Genomic DNA, 26,158 nt, shown 5'->3' with positions numbered 1-26,158 from the left:
TTTCTTTCTCATAAAGAAAATCATTAGATGAACAAACTGTTCTGGTAATCGTGAGAAGTCAAAGGATGAAATCCAGCCTGAATTATTTGACAGCAAATCATCCACTGACTTCAGCGAGCCCAGGATTTTCACCTTTAATATATGCCCATTTTTCCATTCAGCTTCTCAGATATATTTTTGAAAAATGAAAGAGACTTTGAAATAAGTTCCCAAACGATGTAGAAATTATAGGAGGCTAAGATGACCTCAGTGGAATGGTACTGCCAGGTGAGTTAGGAGCAGATTGATCATATGATAAGTGAAGAGGTACAGCCTTTCCTTTTGAACAGTCACTGTTTCAGATTTACATCTTTGACCAATCCCATGAAAACTGAAGCATCTAGGAGTGCCACCACCTGATGCTATCTTGTGCTACTTCTCTATTTGTACAGTAACATCTGGGCAAAAATCGGTGAATAGAATTATTATAGCATGTATCTCCCAATCTTGTCTGGAGAGAAAGGGGTCTCATGGGGAAGATAAATGACTAATGTGAATTGCATCAATGAGCTTACCAGGGAATGTGTTGTTTATCCTCACAAGGTTTACTTCTACCATCAAATCATGTGGGAATAAGTGTACAGAAAGATGGTATTCATTGCTAGGATCTGGATTTCACTGCCTGCAGCAACTTTCAAGCAAGTAAAGCAGATGCCAGTGGAAGAGATGAGTCTCCATCTCAAGAGTTTCCTTTCACAAGTGGAAGGCTTTTGGGACAATGGAGGAAACTTCTAGATAATGAAGAATGTGTTCCTCCGACTTCTTGTTACTCTGCTTCAGCCAAATTTTACTTTGTTCTCAGCTAGGAGAACAAGTGACCAAACTGTGCTACAAAGCTTATTGGCATTGTGTTTAGTCTATATAAATGGAAATGCAATGTGAAGTAGTAATAACAAAAAAGTTCCTCCTCTCTCAGAGAGCTTCTACTCATGTCTATTACTTTTCCCTAGTATGTACTTATTAGTTACTTACCCATGCCAGATTACCTTCACGAATGGATACATTCAAGATGACGGTGCATTTATGCTTGCTTTCCTTTTCATTAAACCGATCTGCTAGTGTTAACAGCTGCTTTACTATCCCTTCTTTCAATGGATACTGTACCATTTGATGACAGCTCCTAAAATAATCCTCTTGAGGCCTGCATATACTGAGATCACATTACATTGCAGCTTTCTGAAATATGAAGTCCTATGTGATCACCAGGCAACTTGGCAGAAACATACCCTTTGTGACCGAGTCGCAGGGGATCTTTGGCTCTCCCAGGGCCCAGCCTGGCTACAGTGTGCAGTCACTTGCTCTCAGTCTTTCACTGAATAACTTTTATTGACTGTGATCAGGAGCAGTGATCATTAGATTACAGGAACTATGAAGATGATGTGGTTATAATTCATGTGGCCTCTGCTTGAACACAGACATCAAGGCATCACTGGAATTTGTAGAGTTCTCTGATTTAAGTTAAAAAAAAAAAGGCGGGGAAGGAGAAAAGCCAACTGGCCCCACTCTGAACTTGAGTCCAAGTCTGTCTTCTGTCATCAGAAAAGTCAGATCTTACTTCTGTGGCCTGAAAAGTAAAGTCTGTCTATCCCCTTATCACTTACCTAGATAAGTTTTGGTTTCAAACCTTGCTCAGGTGGTGTCTTTAGTGATGCGAATATTACCGAAACCTGTATTCAGTAGAAAACTGAGCTGCTGTCTGCTTTCACATGTGCCCTGAATTTAAGTCTTATGAATGGAACAAAGAAGTGATACATTGATAAGGTGAGACAGCATCAAAAGACTTTGGAAGAACATTCTGTTTGACCTCAAAGACAGGCTGTTCTCACGTGAGGAGGTGGAGAAATGAAATACTTTCTCAGGGCTCCTGTTAGCCATGCTTTCTACAAGTAAAAGGAGGGACAATGCAACAATGGCAGTAGCTGCTCAGAGAAAGATGGAAGATAAAGTGGAACAAATCAAATGGTTGATCTTGTCTTTGAAGCTCTGAAACAGGCACTGCCTTTGGATGTACTTTATTCCCTCTATTTCATGTTTCCTTCACTTTATATGTATAGGTACAAAATCAGAGTTAGGATGATCTCAGTTTCACAGGGCCTCTAATCCAGGATTTGTTCTCATGTTTCCAGAGGCAAAAGGCAAATGCATTAAGCCATTTTGGCACTTAATGTAGCCCCAATCTCAGAATTATCTCTGCAGTTCAGCTGTTTCATCAGCTGTTCACTACATTTTATTTCACCGTACAGAATTTAATCTCTATTACAGAAAGAAACTGTATGAGTATAGCTGTTACAGCATACTTAAACACAGTTCAGCGCAAAAGGGAGTATTATTAGTTTACAAGGGGAGAAAATTGCTTTGGCAATTCTTCAGATGCCTCTTTCAGCATGTTAGCACTCATTCCTTCCCAACTTATCCTTTATTATTTTACATCTTCCTATTTTCGTATTCCCAGTCTGTTCTATCTCTTTCCTATGCCTTTTACAATGTGTCTTAGTTTGCTTAAGCAGTTTGGCCATAATAAACTCTTTAGCTGTTCCTTCTGATCTACACATGGAAAACTTTGTTTTATTCCCTTCCCTTTTCATAGGACTATTATCTACCAGCCTTCTTGTCACAGACTTAGTTTGTGAGGAACCACTGTTCCTCGTGGTTTAGCTGCCTTTCAGTCTAGCATGCGAACATCACATGTGTGCTTAGACAACATGCAAGACTTAAGCTTTTAGATTTATTGTTTTAGATTTAGTTTTATAGATGAGGTACTTGAGCAGGAAGTACTTCAGTTGAGACACAAGTTTTGAGCCTGTGATACATTTTAAAGCATTGGGAGTTCAAGGCGTGTGGCAGAGCATGAAATTTTAAAAATAATTTTAAAACAAATCTAAAAATACAAAGTGGAAAACAGATTTTTCTGATTTCCAGAAATAATATAATGTTTTTCCACTTAGAATTTGATTAAATTACTAAATATTAGCTGACTTTTCTGAGTTATAGGGCCGTATATAAACTAGAATGAAACAGAAGCAAATGCATCTGGAGATATGTTTTCTTTTCTTTTACAAAAATATTGCTAGAATATACATTGTAGTCCATTTTGTGACAAGTAATTAGGACAGATACTGTAGAATGATCCTTTGCCTGTACTTAAACAAACAAACAAAACTTTGAACTAAAAAAGCATTCTTCTGATGTGTTTGAAGTCACATCTGGATTAAAATGTTGTGCCTCTGATGCCATTTCACTGGTGTGCATTATGGTACAGAGGCAGAAAGGAGCTGGTGATGTACTTAACATATTTCTATGTGTGAACAGTGCCGTGCAGTTTGCTGAAGCTCTGTGTCCTTCATCTTACTGAGTACATTGTGTTTTCTTCTCTTGCAGGATGGTTTCACTCCCTTAGCTGTTGCTCTGCAACAGGGACACAATCAAGCAGTGGCTATCCTGCTGGAAAATGACACCAAGGGGAAAGTGAGATTACCAGCTTTGCACATTGCTGCCAGAAAAGACGACACCAAATCAGCAGCGCTCCTACTGCAGAACGACCACAATGCCGATGTGCAGTCCAAGGTAACATAATGCTGTCCTACAGGAAACAGAGCACTCATGTGGCTGAGTGCCAATGGGCAGCCAGCTTTTGCTTCCTTCATCTTAAGGGTTGAAGGTAATCTCTTCTGCGGGGAAAGATGAGTCTCTAGACCAGTATCACCAGTAATGTTTCTACTTCTGCCTTGTTTAGCCACACAGTAATTACAAGCTACGCTTTTTTTTGCTTTTTGTTTATATCTCTCATTTCAGTGATAACCAACTTTCTCTTATTATTTATAAACCAAAGAAATAGGAATGGAAGCAAAATCACTGCTTCCCTATCAAATAGGATACTAGTTTATTGCCTGTGGGAAAATATGTTATATTTAATGTTAATGCATGCTTGAATGGCTTTTCCCATTGTAACAGCATAACTCATTTCAAAAAGCAACTTAGTTCTTGGTTTTGCAGCCAATCTTTAATATCTTTCCTCTTTTTCCCAAACCATGCTGCATCAGATGATGGTGAATAGGACGACTGAGGTACCGAGATCAAAAATTTTTAATTATTCTTTCTATTATTTATAATTATTTTCTCTGCTCTGTGACAGCATTTCTTTATTATTTATCACTAAAAGTGAAGTTGTGACTCTTTTTTAATCTATAACACTTTGTCACTCAGCAAACCTGTTATTATTCGTTCTTTGTCTTAGAATTTCTTTTCATTTGTGACTGTTACCATATTAAGTACACTTCTCAGAACTTGCACTCAGTTCGAAGAAACCTGAAGAGCGTAATGGAACTAGAATACTGGAGATGTTTTTCTAGCTCAATTAATTTAATTATGGAAATGCACTTGGCATAACTAAATTAAGGTATCTGGCTGAGCCAGAAGCATCGTAAAATACATTTTGAGTAGAAAAAATAATTGAATCCTCCAAATAAAAAACTTGTTCAGAGCATCTGTTTACTTTTACCAATGTTCCTATTGTGATCTTTTCAATAAAGTTTTCAGAAGTCCTTAAGGGATAACACTTAGTAAATTTTTTTTATACTGATGGAATATAATGACTCTCTGAGCATGTCTACTAAAAACGTTATGTCAGACTGACTAGAACTGTGATTTCTCCCCTAGTCATTATTGTCACATTTAGGAAAAAGTAGTATTTTCAAGAATGCTGTCATTATTTGAATCCTGCCTTTTAAATAATCATTTCTTTGTTAGATGAGGGAATGAATTTTGAATGCATGCACACGTGGATATGCTCTGCATTTGGTGTGTGCATACATGAGCAAATTGCTATGAGGCGGCCTGCAATGGGAATTGAAATCGTGATGGCTTCTCGCTGCCATCTGCCTATGGACATGTTCTTATTTTACAGTAAATGTAAAGCAATTTACAACTTTTTCACTGGCCATGACATTACCTCTAAGTACCTTGCATTTGTCACAGAGCAAATACATGTGCCGAGAAGTTGTATAATACAACATAAATTCACTCTATAACTTAATACAGTATTGTATTTGTGTGCCTATATCCTCAGTAGACATTTTCCTGGTAATTTACCACAGCAACAGTTCTATGAATTTAATGACTGATTTTACTTAGACCAGGATCACCTGTGAGATAGCAAAACAGTTAATGGAAATACGTTTAAAATAGTAGGCTGATTGCTCTATCAAGAATAAAATTGATTTCAGGGTGCAATATCTGCCTTCATTCCACATTTTTATCCACTTATTTAGACATTTCTTTATTCCATGAGCAGTTTAAAATAATAATTGGTACACTGAAAGAAAGGTATTTGAATAAACAGCACAGTCCAGAAGTGAAAAGTATTTCTCTTTCCCATAACTGCCAGTAAAACTGTAAGATCTGATCAAATCAGTGTAAAGCTCTTCAGGGAAACCTTAAAAAAGGAGATCCTTTCTACTTGAATTACTTATGAGACTGAAAGCTTGCTGGGTGTCCTACTTTCTTTTTATTCTGTTGTCAAATAATTCTGTATCTTGTAAATGAAGCATGTTTCACCTTCTAGTGCTCAAGAGGCAATAAGTAAATCATGTTTTTCTGATGTATAGATTGGAAAGTTTCTTCAGATCCTTTGAGATCCAAAATGTATAAAAAGTAAATAAGTATGGTTCTTATAATATGCAGTCTGCTTAGCAAAGTTTCTCATGTAGACTAAACTCCTGGTATTGAATATGTTCTGCTTTCTTTTTGAAAAAGAGGGAAATGTGTTGTCAAAATTTGTAATTCTTTGATGAGTACAACAGGAGTCCAAGAACTTGTGTTGACTTTTATGCAAAATTGCTGAACAGATGCAGGCTAAAAGTCCCATGTTGTTTCTGAATTGTAATAAGGAAATTCCCTTTATTTTCTTTAAGGATGAATGATATATTAATGTTTTCTGTGATGAAAGCTGCTGACCTGTTATTGGCCTGGAAAAATAAAAGAAGAAAGCACTTTTGATAATCTCCCATGTGAAAACTACATGCTCTGCCTGAAAGACTTTGCTATATCATAGGTGAACTCAATAAGAACACAATTATTTGCCAGCAACTTTTAAAATCAAGTTCTAGTGAAGTTGGTTGTATTGTATAAATTGATTTCTATAAATAAAGACTGTTCCTTTTGTAGAGTGGCTTTACACCTTTGCACATAGCTGCACATTATGGAAACGTCAATGTGGCAACGCTTCTGCTAAACCGAGGAGCTGCAGTTGATTTCACAGCAAGGGTATGGAGGAGCTTTTGTCTCTTTGAGCTGTAATGGCCTACGAAAGTGGGAGCTTATCTTTGTGTAATTCCTAGTCAAGAATAAGTGAGGAGCAAAACAATACTGAAATTCTGTAGTGTTTAAAGATATATATATATTATATATCTATATCTATATCTATATATTTTAAACATTAATTTTTTAAAGTTGCCTCCATGCAATGCAGCAGAGTCCTTAGGAATTTATAGCAACCAGTATTCCCAGCTGATGGAAGCAGGCTCCTTTGACTTATTCCAGAGTGCTGATATGCTCAGGATGTGTCAACTCATTTTAGCTTTCTTGTCAGCTAGATACCTTTAGAAATATATTTTTTCTGTTAACGCTTCAATATTTGCTATAGTAATTTACTTAGATATTTTCTCATTTAAACATATTTTGAAATAGTAAAGTAAGGTGCACTTCCATACCACAACATAAGTACTAATTTATCCCAGACTACTATTTTAGGTAAGCTACTGCAGAGCTGCATAATATAGTCTACATGCTGTACAGTGATGTATATTGCTTAGTTTGAAGTATGTCATCTGGTGCTATAACAACCTCTGATCATCTATATGTCACTAAAGCTACTGGATCATAGATTTCTGATAGTTATGCATTGCCAGATGCAATTTGCATTGTTTTAGGGTTATGCCTCTCATACTGACTTCCTCTTCTTGCCTATCTGGAAGAGCTGCTATTATTTCTTTCCCCACCAAAAGCATTTGCAAGGACTTTCAGCCTAAGCAGGACCTACTCCTTTACATTACTTACAATACACTTATAAGATTACTTTGTGCAGGATTCATGCATTTGTGTAATCTGTGTGTTGCAAAGATTTAAATGCATCAGTGTTTTGTGAATATTGACTCATTGGGAACCTGGTGTATGTTTGTTTGTTTGTCTGACTCTGGGACTGTGATGTTTGCTGCTTTGGCAGATGTGCTGCTTTGTTTATGAAACAATCAAACAATGAACAAAACTCTTACTTAGAAAGGAACTACTAACTTTAGCTTATATGGTGCGTGCCTAGGTCTGATGCTCAAGTACGTTTTTGTTTATACTCTATTAATGTGATTGTATCATTTTTGTGATCCAAACACAAATTCACCATCATCAAACACCTTCAAATCTGTCATGCTCATTGTTTGTTCTTTTCATGGTGTAGAATGGAATCACCCCACTGCATGTCGCTTCCAAAAGGGGAAACACAAACATGGTGAAGCTCTTGTTGGATCGTGGAGGGCAGATCGATGCCAAAACCAGGGTGAGTGCTTCTATTCCCTGAATATGATGTTATCCCTTCTTGGGAATGGATTGCGATTTTTTTTTTTACTTGCTTGGATTTTTGTTTGTTTCTTTTTAAGCCAAAGACTGGGAACATCAAGATTCATAGCTAGGCATTCTGCTTCAGTAATTGTGTTATATGTTCTGTCCTTAAACTGAGACATTAGATGGAGCTGTTACAAATGACTCAAAACAAACAAAAACAAAAAAAACAACCCAACTCAATACCAAAAAATATTCAGCTGAACAGAGTTCCAAAAACATTAAACACTGCTTCTTCAGAAATACACTCTTTTGAAACTTGGACTAAATGTAGATGGTGACTCCAAAAATAATTTAAAAAGAAATATTTTTGTATTCAGAATCCTACCTTTAGTTTTCAGATTATTTATTTTATATACATTGTTTTCTATGGTGTCAGATTAAAGAAAAGCAGGCGTTGATGTCACTAGGAGGCAAAAAAGACTATTTTCTTCAGTCTCCTGTATACTCTGCCTGTATTATAAATGCCAATGAAAGTCTGACCTTCCTGAGAAAAGAGCTACACAGCAGTGGGATCTAAACTCAGCTAAGCCTTTTGGTCCCCTGACTCCTGCTTGTTTGTTCCAGTCACCATGATAAGGAAAACTGTTAATATTGAAGAGTCAACACTAGGAACAAGTAATTTAACACTCCTGCAGCAGCGCATCTCCTCTTCTCTGGATTAAGCCACAGCAATACTTCGTTCTTTATTCATTCAGGGCAAAAGAAAAACCCACCAATTTATATGTGCAGGATTAATTAATTATTTAAAATTGGATTTTGGAGCCATCTAAGAAAACGTAGTTGTTAATGCAAACTGAGTATCACAGGACTTGTCCAGGAAAGCTGCTGATTTTTTAGCACTGATCTGCAAGGTTTTATCTACAAGTAATAGATGGTGTTTCAGAACACAATAGTTTAGAGCTGTATAAAGTAGAAAAGTAGGGAATATTGTATTCAGCTGTGCTTGTGCTTTATTTAGCTGCAGCTGTTACTTTTTTATTCATTTTGTTAACCATTTTTTGCTGAATAAGCTAGGAAGGCAAAACACAATTGTTATGCAAGTCTGCATGTGAATATGATTTCTGATTTCTTTCTTGATCGTATCTTTTTTGTTTGTTTGTTTTGAAACTGATCATGATGGAAGATGAAAGCTCTCATGAAGGTGTGCAGTAAATCATCCCTGATCAAATTCTCCATTATCTTATGGTAAAAAGAGGCACGAAACTGTGATAATGTGCTGCAGCAAGGATATTCCACATATGCATAAGCACAGTAGTCATACCAAAACAGTACATTTGGCCTATGGGATGATAGTATTGAATTCACCCATTTCTTGTTCAGTATTTAGATATTTGTTTTGGACAAGTTAGCCCAGGTGATTGTAAAGGACTTCATGGATTTTATGGAGTTAAGTTATATTCCCTTCTCCACACACCCGGAAAGGCTAATATGCAGTTGTGAATTAAACTGAAAGAACAAGACTTTGCCCAGTGTGGGTGGAAGGCTCTAAATTTAGAGTCTTTGTGTTGTCTTGGCTTCCTGCTCTTTGTCAGCTGCTATATCACTCAAAAACTGTCAGCAGAAAGATATCAGTAGGAAATGATAAAGGTGTCCTAAAGCAGATATATTCCAGCTTGCACAGGCTCAGCAGCTTCTTCTTGCTTCCATCTTCTGCCTTCCCTCTGCTCAAAGAACGTGGTGGTGGTTGGCTGTGTGTACTTTCCAGTGGGGGAGATTCCAGGCTTTGGTTCTGCAGTCAGTGTCTCCCCATGCCGTGCTCTTGTCTCCATGCCAGCTGTTTATGTAGTCTCGGTGTCTTTTTCTTTTCTCTTTGCTTTGTCCGCATGCCTTGTGCTTTGCTATGGCCGTGAGTATGTAGGGTATTGACGAGGTAGGTTGTGTGTTGCATGTGTGCATATGTGTGTATTGTGCTTTAAAGGAGAGACTTCTGCCTTGTCCTCCTCAGTACTAACATGCCTGCCTTTCCATATTTGCCTTTTCATTTCTCTTAAAGAACCCTTGCATTTTTCCAGTAGGTCAGATTCACTGAAAAACAGTGGAATTAAATGTACTCGTTTATTTCATAGCCAGATAGCATGGGCTTTTATTTGCCATCTTCAAACTGTATCAAAATAAGCTCTTTGGTTTAAGAAGTAGTCATTACTTTCATACATTTTATTTTTAACCATTTTACATGACATTTGATGATGCATAACTTAAGATGTGAAAGGTTATTTTAACAAATCTTAACTGAGTCCAAGTCCTTAAGCTTTATACAGTTAATCTATGAAATCTTCTACTGCTTGAAAATGTTGAAATGAACTATTAGGAGTTGGTGTTTTTTCTAAAGAAAACTCCACTCAAATTAAAATGTACGCTCTTCAAAGTGAGTAAATAATGAATGTGTCCTACTGTTCCATAGTTAATGTTGCATGTCAGAGAAGAGCTCTACTTACTGAAGGAATTAACTATTTCTGTTTTGATACATTTCACATTTTCAATTTTTTCTCACTTAAGATATAGAATTGCAAGGAAATCAATTTGTTTCCTTTATACGTTTTAAAACAATGTTTTACCTAAGTTTTTTTTTTTGTATGTTTTACAGATTTTTTTTAACCATTCTTCTCAACTAACCACTAAATAAATTCTTAAAATCTGGGATTTCATTTCTCTTTTATATTATATGAAAAACAAAATATAAACTCAATTTCCAACGGTATTGATAGGAAACTTTTATTAATACTGTCAGTTATATTTGCATTTCTGTTATTTGTAATTTGCACCAAAGCTTCATCTGGAGTTTTGTTTGCTAAGTGATTCACAAGTAAAAATGTCATATGCTAAAGCATTTCATATTTAAAATTTCACTCAAATGTATAATCTCTAAAATTTTGTCTGAATAAGGACTTCAGGGAAATGTTTTTAAAATACATTAAGATTTCGCTAAACTTCTGACCTGCACCATCTTGCTATGCTGGATGAGTGGATCTGGGTTTTAGAAGCAGACTTTGGCTTGGCATCAGGTGCAGAAACTTGCTCTTTAAAAGATAGTGGAAATCAATTTCAATTAAATTAATGTCATCTGATCACGTGTAATATGTCATTTGTCAATTCCGACTTTGAGGGAAGGAAAACATTTACAGTTTTCCTGAAAACTGAAATGTACAAAGGGTTATTGCAGGGAGAAATATTTTACCATTTACACAGAGGAGTTTCAGCATGCCAGTAGTAGACATTTCTATTACTTTTTTCCGTTGGTAGTAACAATAAAGGTAATTAGATATCTTCGTTGGATTGACATGTCACTGTTGGAGGGGTTTAGCCTTTGACGAATGTAGTTCTTGCAATCTGTCTCTTTTATATATAGCATAGGAAAAAAAGAGAAAGACTGCGAGGCTTTTTTGAGTTTTCTGTTTCCCTTTTTACTTTTAAAATGCAGTGTTCTTCACAGGCCCTTTTCACCTAACTGGTATTTCCTTTTTTGTGTGACTACGCAAACACCCTCGGAAGGTGGGAAGAAAACGCCTACCTCAGCTGCTGTAGTTATCACACAAATTGAGTTATTTATGTTAAATGTTGTCAACAGTGAAATTCCATTTTTCTTGCTCTGGGATTATTTATTTATGTATCTATTGTACTGAATGAGCTATGGGCGTCCCTTAATGCTCATTCCTGGAACCTATTGTGTTTTTTTTTTTTTTTCCATAAGATGTCAGAACAGATGTGCCTGTCTGCATTTGCAAATGGTTGTGGGCTTCCTGTCACTAAGCCGTGTTGTGCTCAGATCCTAACACTGTCTTGGGCCAATGCTCTGGTTACAGTGTTTATTCCTGCAGTAAAGCTGCTGCGACATTTTCTCCTGGTCTTAGCAAATGGGCAGATCACTAATAATTCATTGGCAGTGTTTGCCACTCCTAAAGGAATGTTGAATTATAAATATCTAATTACAATGCAGATACTGCTATAAAAAATTTAGTGGATTAAAATAATGTTTACAAAGTGTGGGATGATGTTGTACTGATCATCTAGGCAAGCTGCATAGGTGGTGACTATTACTGATAGTTATTTAAGTTAATATTTTATTACTCAGGCAAACATGTAGTATAATTTTTGCTGTATTTTTCAAACCCTTACTTTGAGGGGCATACTTGGAGGCGTATTTTAGAGCATGTTCAATTATATCAAGACTTTGAGAGCTTAGAACAAGACCAAGAGGTATGCTTGCCTTGTTCTTTTTTAAAGACTTAAAAATTTAATAGTAATGCTAAAATGAGCAATTGAAAAGTTCTTTATGCGTTAAACAAATTTGGACCATTTTGCTTGTCAAACATACAGAATAGTAAGGTTTCATTTTACCCTCATACAAATGACAATATTCAACTGCAGTTTGCAAGAATTCTGCGATAATTTGGCCTTTGAATTTTAAGTACAATTAACAGTCTTCATTCAAATGAGCAAAACTCTCCTTCTGCTGAGATACTGCTCACATAATTTCCTATTTTCCCAAGACTCTCTTGGAAGCATATTCTTATTATTTCAGTATTTCTGGTAAAGTGAAAGAAAGCATTTTAATTTCCGTGAAATGACTTAATAATTTATCTGCCCAAGTTCTGCAGTTTGGAGTCATGCGTGGAATTAAAAAATGATTTTGTGGGTTAAAGAATGACCAGTATTGATCTTCAGGAAAAAAAGGCAGAAGTTTAATTTCTATTTGTGGCAACCATTTAAAAGGAAAGTGAAAGTAATGAAATTTCATTACCTCCATGAATACAGTGTGGATTGTAGTATTGTTTCAAGCAGTGACCCACCTGCTGGATACATTGCAGCGTGTGCTAGGAGAGTACCACATACCAGGACAATTGAATGCGATGTACAGGAAGTCTCTTGGAAAATAAAAAAAAACCACTTCTGTTATATATATTATTTGAGATGAGAGGTTAAATACTGACCTTCTAAAGACAAAGATATATAGAATTTCTTATTTCTTTCTGTGCTTCAGGTTTACATCTCTTCAACCCTATGTTGTATGTCCAGTCAAAATGCATGTTAGTTATTTCAGTCAGCATGTGTTCTTCACACTATGAGATGTACCAACTCGCGATGGAATAATTAAAAAGGGGTGTAGGCAAACTCCTGCAACAGCGAGAGCTGCAAGGATCATTGCTAATAGATAATGATGCAAAAGCAGACTCATTTGGTACAGTAGTATCTCTCTTACTGGTGGTTATTGTCAATATGTCCTCATTGTATTAGGCACTAATTCTACTACAACAACTCTCTCTTTTTAGTTTCCCTCATCTCTGAATAAAACATAAGCACAAACAGAATCTGAGGTATTAAATGTATATTAAGTTTTAAAATATGCATACTGTTTTACCTAGTGTAGAAAGAGGGAAAGGAGTTACCTGGTAAAACTGCAGAGCTTATTGATTAATTTGCCTACAGAGAAGTGCACAGATAGTAAATATACACGTTTATAAAATTTAAGACAAAATCTAATAAAGTAGATATTTTAGTCTATTTTTCAGGCAATTATAGCACGGAACAAAGGAGAAAAAGGTGTTTTTCTTTCTTTTTTTAAATTTATTTTTAATTTAACAATTTAGTTCTTACTTTACTTTTAACTAGACTTTCTTGTGGAGTCCACGTGTTTCTTGTCTTATATTGTTCTTTTTTTCCCCTCTGCGGATTTTTTTTTTCTCTAAGGCATCACAATTCTTTCTACCTTTCTTTCACTATTCAATTAAATAGAATAACATCGAAGTCACTATGCAGATAAGGAATGTGAACATTCCACCTTGATTAAAATGTACAGTATGAAAGGCCAGAAATGGGAAATATATACCAAATAAATTCCCTATCTAGAATACATTTTAAACATTCTTGCCTTAGTAATGCTAATGAGAATGAGCTATACAAAATTCCATTACGTCGACCAGATTGACTTCGTGCTGAACACCCTTTAATTCTGTTTGTGAGTTTGATCTTCCATCCATTGAATTTCATTGCAAAGCTTTTATGGAATTTAGTGCTGCAGCAACTGCCTCTGAGATAGCAAGTGCCAAGGCACACCTAACCCTGCCACGTTTCTGAAAAATCTCTGCACACAGTAGATAAATAAGGGAGAAAAATTCTTCCAGATCTCAGTTCCTCACTGATGTGGAGCTTTGTGCAATGCTAACTCCAAAAGGTGCTCCGTGCTTCTAAAATTGAGGACGAGAGAGGATCTGCTTCTTGGAAGTACCATTTGCGGAGCGTGAAAGGGCTGTGTTTGGATAACCAAAATGATGTTGCAATATGAAGCTACTTTTAATTTAAGTACATTAGCAGTAGTAGTAAAAATGATGTAGTGTTCCCACAAATTCCAGAATGACAAACTGCATGTGAAGGAGGGTCACTAAGGTGTAAGAAAGGTTGTGTTACTGCATTTTCAGTTTATCTTTTTGAATTGTAAGTCATGAATCTATCCCAGACAAACATACTCATAATTGTGTTGTTACTAGATTCTTCAGAAAGAGCCCTGGAGTTATAGCATCTACTTCATCTAAGACAATCAGCTTGTCTCAAAGAGAAAGGCTTTTTTGTGATTAAAACTATTAGCGTTTAACAATTGCAAATGTAACATTGTATCTGTTGAACAAGTATTGATGACTTTTATGAGGGTACGCTTAAACAGTATCAGATTCTAATGCGATGAAAACTTGGGTTGTGAATTTCCTTTTTTTCTGTCATTCAGCACTGATATTCATTCCCAAACATTTTTCTTGCTATGTATTTCCAGTCTTTTTCTGAATAAGAGTCTAATTGTAGTGGAATGATCTAGAATGCATTCTCCTGTCTCATTGATGTATCTTTTGTTATCACTGTTGTGATCATTACTAAACAAGTTATAAGAAGTCTATTGATACAGGATAGTGTTCTGCAGCGGAAAAAATATTTTGGAGTTCTCAAAGTTATTTTAGGAAAGAATTGTTAGCTCTTTGTTCTCTATTTCAGACATGAAAGATTTCATTCTCTTGGTTGCTCCTTCTCTTTTTCCTTTCTGTTTTAAAATCATCTTTCTCCTGCTGCCTGTTTGGAAAAAAGTAAAATGAACTCTAGAGTAAATTTTCCAGCATGGATGTGTCTTATTTCATCCCTGCATCAAAAGCAATCCAAAGGACAAATGTTGATTAATGAAGCAACCTTGGCCCAGCATACATTACACTGTGAGGCAATACAATCTCAAAGCCGTGCAGAGGAGAAGGAGAGGAGGAAGCAATGCATGCTGACACTAACTTCTCTGAGAATAGATTTCCAAACAGAATGGACTTCTCTGAAACTGTAATGTTAGTGTGTCCTTCAGTGAAACAATTTAAAAATAGGTAGGAAACTTTGTGTTGTGGAGCCAGCTTTAGTTAGAAGTCAAAACAGGCTGCTCAGAGTGCCAGGATGAACACAGGGAAGATGTGCTCATTCACTACCTCTTGTTTTGCTTTAAGGATGGACTCACACCGCTCCACTGTGCTGCAAGAAGTGGACATGACCAAGTTGTGGAGCTGCTTCTGGAACGAGGTGCCCCACTCCTTGCAAGGACCAAGGTGTGTGCCTTATTGGAAGAATGTGTTAATGGCTCTATGTAACTTTACAAAGAATATTTAATATTACTGAAAGGATGAGGAAGAAGGACATTTTTGTTCTGTTAAAGGAAAGGTAGTCATGGGGAGAATGATCCAAAAATAAAACTTTCTTACCAAATATGTGAAACAGTATACACTTTGTTACTAAATTCAGACTAAACGCAATACAGAGTTCAATTGAAATCACTTTACTTTTGTGGCTTTTTACAGCCATAGAACACAAAGATGTAAAAGCTGTGTCAGTCACTCCTGAGAGATGATTTGTGGTAGATATTTTCTGATTCTTGACCTGGACTATTTCATGGACTATTTCATGCTTGGAAAGTTATTTTTTGTGTTTTTACTGATATCTGAAAGTAAAGCATCTCAGATGAATGCATATGCTGTCTCTTTGATCAGATTATTTAGAAAAAGGCACTTGTAGCTTAATAACAAACCCCAGTGAGCAGTACTCCAGAGTGCCTGACAAATGTCACTGTTATCATTAATTGCAAAACAGTGCAATGGAGTATTGCAATGACATGCAATACTTGGGAGATCAAGATTAACAGGCAACTGAAATACCATTTTCAGACCATGCATCCTTTACTGGGCCCTCAAACTTTTTCAAACATGGCTCTAAACAAGGATAATTACTGTACTCTGAGCCACTGTTATCCATAATAGAGACCAAAGATTTTCTCTTGGTAATCTTCTGGGGAGATTTTATCACTGGGTTTCGTGCACATCAAATACATCAAGTAAGGATGTGCTCAAGCTGTATATCCCTTTACAGCACCAGGTAGTACAGATCATCTCTTTATACAGGAGGTATCCACATTGAGATGTTAAAAAAAGTTCCTTAGAGCTTCACCAATCCCTTTGGTGAGAGAATGTGGTTAGGTAAATCTTATATGTTAATGCCCTCACATTACTAAATGGTAAAAGGCTGCCATAGAACAGACCCTACCCATCTGTTGTGTGTGCTTCAGGAAGGATTCCCAGGTGTTAGTGTTCAAAGGCAGATTTTGTCAGCCAGGAGAAAATATCAGGGTTGCAGTGGCAGCATCTCAACAGAGGATTGAGCAGAGCAGAACTGTTTCTTTAAATATCCCTGTATTTGCTGGAAAGGGAAGGGTGGCTACAGCCTTCCAGACTGTAGCTCAGATGCAGCTCCTTTTCTGTGGTGAGGGTACTCTGCAAAGTCACGGCAGTTTTCTTTGATTATATGCCACTATCTGAGTGAGAGATGCTAGAAGTTACCGTTCTGTTTTCTTTTGCCACAGAATGGGCTTTCCCCACTTCATATGGCGGCCCAGGGGGACCACGTGGAATGTGTCAAACATCTCCTGCAGCACAAAGCTCCTGTGGATGATGTCACGCTGGACTACCTGACTGCCCTCCATGTAGCTGCACACTGCGGCCACTATCGTGTCACCAAGCTCCTCCTGGACAAGAGAGCAAATCCCAATGCTCGTGCCCTGGTAAATCTGTCACACTTGTGTCATGTAACAAACCTACCAAGGGGACATGAGTAGCTCTTATTAGGAAAGCAAAGTGAAAGCTGTCAACAGACTCCAGCAACCCTGAATAGCTGCAGTCACAACAGTGATTGTCACAACCTACTGATTGCCAGTATTATATCTTGCATCATTAGGCCTGTGCCAAGTGGCTATAGTTTTAGGTCTGGTAGCTCTATGGAGTACCAAAAACCATTTGTAAGTGATGGTAACTTACACATATGTATTTTGTTGAATTAATAATTTATTTCTTCATATTATGCCACATGATAGAACACTTTTAAAAGCTTTCAATTGAGTCATTAAGGAAAATGGGGAAAATATATAAAAAAGCTAGAATTTCTATGTTTGTAGAATGTCTATACTTATCAAATTATAAGAAATTATGATGTCCCTTGTATTAGGTGCCATGTTTCTTCCTTTTTAAAAAACAGTTCTGATGCTTACATGAAAACAGGTACGATTCCTTTTATTCGCTGCGCAAACCATTATCTCTTGGAGGAAAAACATCGCATTTGTCTTCAGAAATTAAAAAAATAACTTTCAAGAGTCTAAACTATCCAAACTTGAACAAGATTTTCTCTAATGGGAAATGTCCCCATGAACTGTTCACTGGAAGAACCTGAAATACCAATACATTGCATACAATGAGGGAAAGAATGAGACTGTGAGCACTTGACACCTATGCGATAAAGAACTCTGCCATTGCCTGCTTTATTCAGTGCTTCCACAGTCTTTTTGCTGCAGTCCTCTCTGATATCTTCCTCAGCTTCTTGCCTTCAATATGTACTTTTCTTTCTGTGATAACTCCTGCAACCCCAAGGAATTTACACTTCCCTGCCTCTTTGCATATCATTCATGGCCCCTCTATACTTGCAAATCTCATAATCCTTCTTTTTTCTTCTTATGTTTTTCTTCTTTGGTATTCCCCATTATCATTTTTCATTTTGCCGGTCGTCTTCAATGCTGTTTTTCATCGTGATTTCTAGTTTTTCTTGCCAGTCTCCTGATTATCTTTAGCTGTACTTTCCTGAGCTGCCCACACAGACACACTGTATGCTTGCCTCCGCATCTTTCTTCTTCCCTTCCATGACAAGAATATATCTTCTGTTCCTCCCTTCCTGAGAAATATCTATCCTGGAAGGAAAGGAGTACACCCTCAGGCTCCTGCCTCTCTGCTCTCCTACCTCCAGAGTGTTTTGTTTTTTTTTTTTCTCTCTCTCACTTCCCCCCACAGTATGGACTTGTCACCACTGGCTTGTTTATAGTATTTAATACATTCAGAATGATCATCATTTTTGTTAGTAATATTTTTTCAGCCTTTTCCTGACTCTCATTCAAACTGTTTCTCACTTAAATAGCAAAGTTAAATAAACTCAGGCAGTAAAATTAAGTGGAAAAAATGGAAACTTCTGAAGCAGTAAAAGTTCTAATGAAATATATTGAAAGATGTAATGCAGGAGATAGAATATACAATGGTTTTGATTACTTCTTAAGAAACTGGGGAAGGTTATTTGTAATATTTAGCAGAGAGTACTATGTTGGAATAAGTTTTATAAATTACTCATTTTTGACTATATTAAAAACAATCATTAATATTTGCAAAATGTTGTGGGGATACAAGCACCTCATGAGTTCTCAGCTTTTTCAATTTTTGTACGCCTCAAAGTTCCTTCAAAACAACTAGTAATTAACTTTTCTCTTAACAGAAGCTGACTGTCATGTGTCTTTTTCTACAAGCTAAGTTGTTTACTACTAGTTCAGTGTTTATCAGTACTGATCCTTTTTATTACAAAATAGAGCAAGTAGTTGACATTGTTTAAAAAAAAAAAATGTTATCTGTGCTTTTCACTAAAATGTTCACGTGCAATGAATAATGTGTTTGCTTAACTTTAGGCACACACTTACCCTGTGTTAGCAATGCATAAAAACGGCTTGAAGTCAAAGCATGTATTATGTACACAATGTGAAGACATGCTTTGTTGAAAAAGCCCCAGTTTTACTGAATAAACATTTTGAAAGAAATGAATATCTACTGAGGGTGAGCAAAACACTAAAACTACTGTCTTACAGTTTAAAGTGCTAGGCTGCAACTCTAGTTTAAGATGTTCCCTTCTCTACTCCTCATTCTCTCCTGTTCCTGCTCCTTCCCATTTAATTTTAACCCAGATACCAAGGGCTGATACCTTGCTTACAGGAATAAAGGAAGCGGGGCCACAAATTTAGCAAGATTAAAGAATTGGTATTGTGAAACCAGAGATGAAATAGTGGTACTAATATAAGATAATCCTCCGGAATGCACACACACTTAAAAATGAATACAGTATACTGCAGGTTGATTTGTAAATACTAAATTAATATACATAGATACTTAGTTTATAAGCTTACTAGATAAAGGAAAAAAAAAAGATGGAATCTGGTAGAAATACTGTGTTCTGTTCTTAGAAAGGTATAGTATGTGTTTTATACATCTCAAAAGACCCTAACTGATTTCAAAGTTATCCTTACACATATATATGTTCAGTCTTTGGAACCACATACATACTTGCACGTGGGCATATCTTTGTGACTCAGAACGGGCACATCTGTATTTGGTTTTGAGAGGTCTAAGTTCAGTTTCTCTCCATTGCTAGAGAAGAAAGCAGCAGCACTGCTTTGTTCTCCTTGAGGCTCCTGGGAAATTTCTGTAATTCATAACCTCTTGTGCTTAAAGAACAATTGCTTCTAGTACTCTAACACTTCTGCTCCCAGTGTGCCAGCATGGAGCTATGTAGAAAGTCTAGCTGCATGTTTTTAACTAACATGACTGTCTTTTGCACAGAATGGTTTTACTCCACTGCACATTGCCTGCAAGAAAAATCGCATCAAAGTCATGGAACTCCTGGTGAAATATGGGGCTTCAATCCAGGCTATAACGGAGGTAGAAAAATGTTTCATACCCTGAAGAAACATTCCTTCTCTTTCTCCTTTTTTGCTTCTTTTTTTCTCTTTCCTGTCATGCCTCACCTTCGCTTATGTTTATTTAAACAAAGAAGCCCCTCCCCTACGCTCGTGCAGAGGAGTAAAACTGCTCTTGCTTTGTTTCGCAGTCGGGCCTCACACCAATACATGTGGCTGCATTTATGGGCCACTTGAACATAGTCCTCCTTCTGCTGCAGAACGGAGCCTCTCCCGATGTCACTAACATTGTGAGTATGGCTTTGACTAGAATCATCTGTGTGATGCTCACTACAGAAGGGTCCACGCGGTGCAAACAAAGGTCACATTTTAATGATACTTCATTACTTTATTCTGTGTTAGGACAAATTATGCTAGCACCTTTCCCAAACAGTGAAGAGGGGAAAATAGCTACTATTTTCCCCTCTTCACAATGCTCTATAGGCATTGTAAGCCACTTTTGGTTTTGTGTACTCTCCTGCAATACCTGAATAGGTAAAATTCCCTTAAAAATAGTCAAAGCAAGCTGATTATAAACCAAGTCAATTCAGAATGATGAAATTTATCTCCAAGAGACTCTAATTTCTACTTGCATAGCCTTGCTGGCCATAATGAAATTGTCTCATTTGTATTAATAAAGGGTATTAAATGCTTAAACCTAATTAAACAAAAAGTTAAAATATTAAATTCAAGATGTTCCTTTTATACAGGAAATTCCAGGGACTAGTGCCTTGCAAAAGAACATATTTAAACTTGGAGAATGTGACCTTTGGGAGGTAACTAAACGCAGAACCTGACTTGTCATAGAATAATGGATGTGTTTGTATACCAATGGCTTAGTCACCAAGAATAATAACCATAAAAAGAACATGATGATTTCCTAAGTTGTATTTCATAGATATATTACTGTTTGAATTTGTCATTATAAACAAATATTTAACTTCTGACTATCTGCTCGTTAAAAGCAGCTCTTTACCAGAAATGTTATAAATAAGTGTTCCCAAGAAGAAAATAACAAGAAAAAGTTATTAATTTAGGTACGCTGGTTTATTAGTTTTTCCTGTCAGAAGAATCTTATATGGAGCCTAGTGACAGCGTTACGTACTCCAAGCTGTTTGAATCATTAGGACAGATTCTTCTTGATAAAATGTTCTACTGCTTTCTATTTCTTGTAAAAGCAATCCATACATAAAACCTTTATTGATGAGATGGAAGCCAACAAGAAATTGTTGTGGAAACAATTTCAAATGCTGTGGTGGTGCTGCTGGACTTATTTGTGCAAAGTTTAACACTTCACACTTTGTGCTACATAGGTATCTTGGCTTTTACTTGGTAAGCAGAAATCCCCTGCTGGATTACTAACTGTTTCCAAAAGCTGAATTGTGTTGTTAACTCAGGTATAAAAGGGTGTTTATAGGAACTTGATCATTAGATTGTGAGAAATGTAAAAATTATTCTCATTTTAAACAGTTCATTCTTCAGGTAATAACGTTTACCTAGATTCTGCATTATAGTTTGCAACAGAGACTGTGAGATTTTGTTTGCTGCCTACTTACTAATCACAGATGGTGATCCAACATTAATTTTACATTGATCACTGGTAAATCAACTACATGTCCAGAGGGTTTGCTTTGAGTTCGTAATAGGAGGCAAACTCAGGTTATTTCTTTTTGCTATGTCTATGCAGAAGGTTGAGAAGACCTGATCTCTGACACAAAAGATCTTGACAAGAGTGTTCAGTTTGGCACTTACAGTTTAACTTGACAGTCACAGTAATAACATATAGTCCAGCTCTATAGGAAGAAGAAAAAAAACTCTTAACAGAAATGATCAGTCCTGCTGTGTTGTCATACTTAACAGATATATGCAGACCTGTCCCAGCGCCTAATGTATCAGATACCAGTGAGCTGCACAGGGACTATTTTAGTCCACTTTATGATGTTGAGCTCAGAAAACGTTGAACTGTGCAAAATTCAGCTAGAAATACCATCATCAAGGAGTAGTCACTTTCAGTGTTTCTTTGCAAACCTATGCAAAAAGTAAATGTTTCAGATGTGTCACCTGTACTTCGTTATCATGATCTGAATTTCAACATCACTCCAGTTAGCCTTCCAGAATTTCATATGCTCCTTCAAATTCTGTTTGCTGGAGAAGGCTTGAAGCAAGATTCATTTCATAGCCTACAGACAGATCTGTGCTGCTGAGCACAGATTTTACACATTTCATATGCTGGCTCAGTTGTGCGCAGCTGCTGCAAGGCATTTTAAAGCTGCCAGCTCCACACAGTGTGCAGAAAGAGACCATCTGGAGAAAAATCCCCTTCCATTTTGAGGCTTGTGTGCCTTACAACGCCTTGAAAGAGACAAGTTCATTGTACAATTGTACAAAGGAAATGTTCAATGTACATCAGCACAATCTGATGCACCTGTATATAGAAAGCTGAGGAACATATGTGACCAGGCAAGTGTAAAAGGTAGAATACTGTATAAATAATTTTTCTCCAGAATCACTGAATTTGCGAACCATAAATTACCCAGGTTTGGCACATGTACACATGCAATGTTTCTTAGCTCCTTGTCTCAGCTGGCAGAAATGCAGAGCTCTATTTCTTCATGGAGGTTTAAGACATTGAAATTTTTTTACTTTTCTGCAGCGTGGAGAAACTGCACTGCACATGGCAGCACGTGCCGGGCAGGTGGAAGTAGTTCGTTGTCTCCTGAGAAATGGGGCCCTAGTTGATGCTCGAGCCAGGGTAGGTGTTCTGCTCACAGCTTTTTTTTTTTTTTTTTGTCTTTTTTCTCACTAAAAAATACAGCTGAAGCAGGGAACCAAAGAGAATTAATTTCATTTTTATATAATCTGTGAATTCAACACTAAACAAATCTTAAACAGTTCCGAAAGCAGCAACATATTTCTGTGTGGATGCTTCAAATAGAATGTGTGCAGTGGGTTGACCCTGCCTGGCTAGTCATTCTGGCTCAGTCTTCATGCTGTTGCTTGTTCTTTCCTTGCAGGATCAGGGTAGACAATCAAAAGGTAAAAAGTGATTGAAACTCTTGGGGTGAGATAAAAGCAGTTTAATAAGTGCAGGAAAAGGGAAAAAAAATAACAGCAGAACAGTATAAACACAGAACAAAACAAGCTCTCCCCCCCTGCAAGTGACGCAAAGGCAATCACTCACTACCTCCCACAAGCAGATTGGTGATCAGTCTGTCTCCAAGCAACAGCTCTTTTGGAAAAGCTCACCCTCTAGTTTTATTGCTAGGTATGACATTACAGGGAATGGATTATCTTCTTGGTCCATTCAGAGCAGCTGTCCTGGCTGTGTCACCTTCCAGCTAAGAAGGCCTTGACACTGCAAGGACTGCTCAGCAATACCTAAACCACTGGTGTGTTAGCAACCCCATTTTGGTCACAAATCTAAAACACAGCACCATATGAGCTGCTAGAAGAAAATTAGCTCCAGTCCCAGGCAGACTCAGTACAATATGCCTGATTCAGACCAGCAGCAGCTGTTCCATCTGAGAAGGTACACAGCAATATCCTAAATCCAAACATCAAGCATTCTGATAGCAGTTAGTACTAGATGATGAAAACATAAATCATTTTCAGAGCAAAGTAGCCGGTGTATAACAAAGTAAGAACACAAAAGAGAGCAAGTGAGGGGGGAGCTACGCGTCATCATGCTGAGACAAGAAAAATAATGTTTTTCTTTGCGTTACTTTCTGTTATAAGCTGAACCTCATCCGAAAAATTAACCTGCTCTCTTCTGCTGCTTTTTTGTGCTGTCGCTTCTTAGTATTTTTCCAAGACAAATGCATAGAAATGTTTATTAGTATAAAATATGATATTGGATTCAGAATAGGTCTACCTGCTCTAATCGTCTACTTGATTTGAGTTGTAGGAAGAACAGACTCCACTGCACATTGCCTCTCGCTTGGGTAAAACAGAGATTGTCCAGCTTCTGCTACAGCACATGGCTCACCCTGATGCTGCAACAACTAATGGATACACTCCACTGCACATCTCTGCCAGAGAGGGACAAGTTGATGTTGCATCAGTTCTCCTGGAGGCAGGTGCCTCACACTCCATGTCCACCAAAGTAAGTCAGAATGCTTTGTGATTGTACTCTAGCAGTATAAGCAGTGTATGCTTGAGCATGCTTGTTTCATGAGGGATGTACTTTCACGCTGAGAAACTGAGCTACTTTGCGTCTTGTTTTTTCCTATTTAATCAGCAGCAATCCAGTAAACTGAAATAATGTATCAGGCATTGATTGAGTTTTGACAGTTTTTACTGTCATCTGAAATGGAGACTTTGGATCCTACCGAAGCCAAATCCAGATCATGATAAACACATGGCTATAACAAGCTTAAAATGTAAATGAAGTCCTTCTATATAACTCTTTGCCATTGTGTTACGAACAGGACTTTTGTTGCCAAAATTTTCAAACTAGAAAGTGCAGATTTGAGGGAAGGAAGCAAATTATTATTAGTATTTTTTCTAATGAACAAGTCTGTTTATTTTTCAATACCTTGTTTATTTAAACAGTAAAATAATTTTGTCTATACTAAATGAAAGGATTGTTCCTAAATGTTTGTTTATACAATTCAGTATCTGTCCAGTCTCATCTAATTCTGAATTTATTTTCAGCAGTTCTATAAGCAAGATATCACATGACCCAATGGGCCATTTTTCTAAATTTATAAAAGAAATAGTCTGTGGAATATTATTGTTTTGTTAGCAAAAAATGGCTACTACCAATACATTTCTAACAGAGTTGTAAACATATAAGAAAATAGATACTGTGACTAGAATTATGTGCCAAGGTATTTCTTTCTAATGTATCACATGTGATTAAGTAGTACCTCTGATTTTACAGTAGGAGCTTAAAATGTATTTTTGAAGAATTTGATGTTTTCTGGGGTTTAGAGGACTAAACCAGCAATTCTGAAATTATGATCTATGGATTACTGGGCATGCTTGCTGTTGTCCTTTTATCCGTCTGTTAAATCACATAAAAATGGCTAAAAATACACTAAATACTTTCTCAGTTTTCCATGCTTTGTGACATTTGCTTTTAGTACTGCAGAAACATTCTATAAGTATGAATAGGGGAAGATTATCTCCAGATTATCTTTCTACAAACCTTTGGTTCATGAGCTGGAAATGTTTGAGATTTCCTAACATAAACTCCTGTTGAGGTGGGATTTCTGGAACAAGTTGATGATGATGATGAGCATTACACATCGCTGGTGTGTCATGCAAATAGGTATTTGCAGCTACCTGGAATTACTGTCAGAACAACAGGGTAGTCTGCCACCTACTGTTTTCCTTATCAGCTCCATTTTTAAAATTGAAAGAGTAGGTGAACTGCACATTAGTTTTTCATAGACTTTGTCTGTGCATCACTGATATGCGTTACTAAAACAAATAGAAAAGTACTCTTTCAAAAATGCAAGATTTTTGTCATGTCACCATGATGTTTTACCAAAAGCACTGCTATTGAGTCAGGTGGTGACATTTTTAGCTGAAGTTCAGAGGCTCCAGCAGAGACTGTTGTTACAAAAAAAAAAAAGACCAAGTTGAAATTCTTCAACAAGCTCTCTAAAGAATGAACACAAAGTTTGGAGCTTTTCTCATTGAATTTAATTGGTGTTTCATTGTTACTGGAACCAATTGACACAGGAAATATTTCTACAACTGTTATCATAAAGCTAAAAAAAAAAATAATGGAGGTGGTTTGGAATAGAAATTTGAACAAGTGCCTTCCTTGCTCACATAGTGTTACGTTGCTAGAAGAATCTGTATAAGATAAACTATATGCTACTCTGCCACCACAAACACGGGAAAGAATAATGAAAGGGGAAAACTTATTTTGTATTTCATGGTTCTCAAAATGCTTTTAAGAGACGATGCTATTTCACCATTAGGCTATAGATTCTGACAGCTTGAGTATAGGTCAAGGAATTACCAACTTGTTTAATAACATAGCTCTCGAAAGGGAGGTGTCAGCATGCTTTCTAACACAAACATTTGCCTTTGCCTCCTGAAATTTTTCAGAAGGGATTCACGCCTTTGCATGTGGCAGCCAAATATGGGAGCCTGGAAGTGGCAAAGCTCCTCCTGCAGCGTCGTGCCTCTCCTGATTCAGCCGGCAAGGTATAAGCAGAAAGAAACAAAATTTAGCTGCATTTTGGGTTCTTACTTGGCGAAATGTGCATACAAAGGAAGCCTGCAGTCACTTTCATATGGTGGTGTTAGCTTTATTAAGATCACGCCCTCCCAAGGCTGTCAGTTGTGTCTGGTAGCATTGGAGGCTGTGGTGCTGAGCACTGTGTTTAGGTTCCCTACAGGAGAGTTTTGCAATGGGTAGCTAGAGGACAAAGACATTTCTGTGGCTCCAGAAATACCGATTTCATAGGAATGTCCAAACCGTAGAAATCATAATTAAAAAACACAGGAGTAAGACCG

General features: G+C 37.0%; 1 protein-coding gene across 1 annotated transcript in view; it reads left to right on the top strand.

The window, feature by feature from the left end:
* ANK2 (ankyrin 2) overlaps positions 1–26,158 on the top strand; it is a 154,654-nt gene that overhangs the window by 39,499 nt on the left and 88,997 nt on the right. The window contains 10 exon segments of the mRNA XM_031553101.1: positions 3,418–3,603; positions 6,202–6,300; positions 7,487–7,585; positions 15,111–15,209; positions 16,514–16,711; positions 19,569–19,667; positions 19,837–19,935; positions 22,338–22,436; positions 23,589–23,786; positions 25,748–25,846. Coding sequence (XP_031408961.1) covers positions 3,418–3,603; positions 6,202–6,300; positions 7,487–7,585; positions 15,111–15,209; positions 16,514–16,711; positions 19,569–19,667; positions 19,837–19,935; positions 22,338–22,436; positions 23,589–23,786; positions 25,748–25,846 — 1,275 coding nt within the window.

Source organism: Meleagris gallopavo, chromosome 4 (assembly GCF_000146605.3).
Source record: "Meleagris gallopavo isolate NT-WF06-2002-E0010 breed Aviagen turkey brand Nicholas breeding stock chromosome 4, Turkey_5.1, whole genome shotgun sequence".
In the NCBI taxonomy this organism is placed as follows: Eukaryota; Metazoa; Chordata; class Aves; order Galliformes; family Phasianidae; genus Meleagris; species Meleagris gallopavo.
This window is presented reverse-complemented; position numbering and strand designations above follow the sequence as displayed.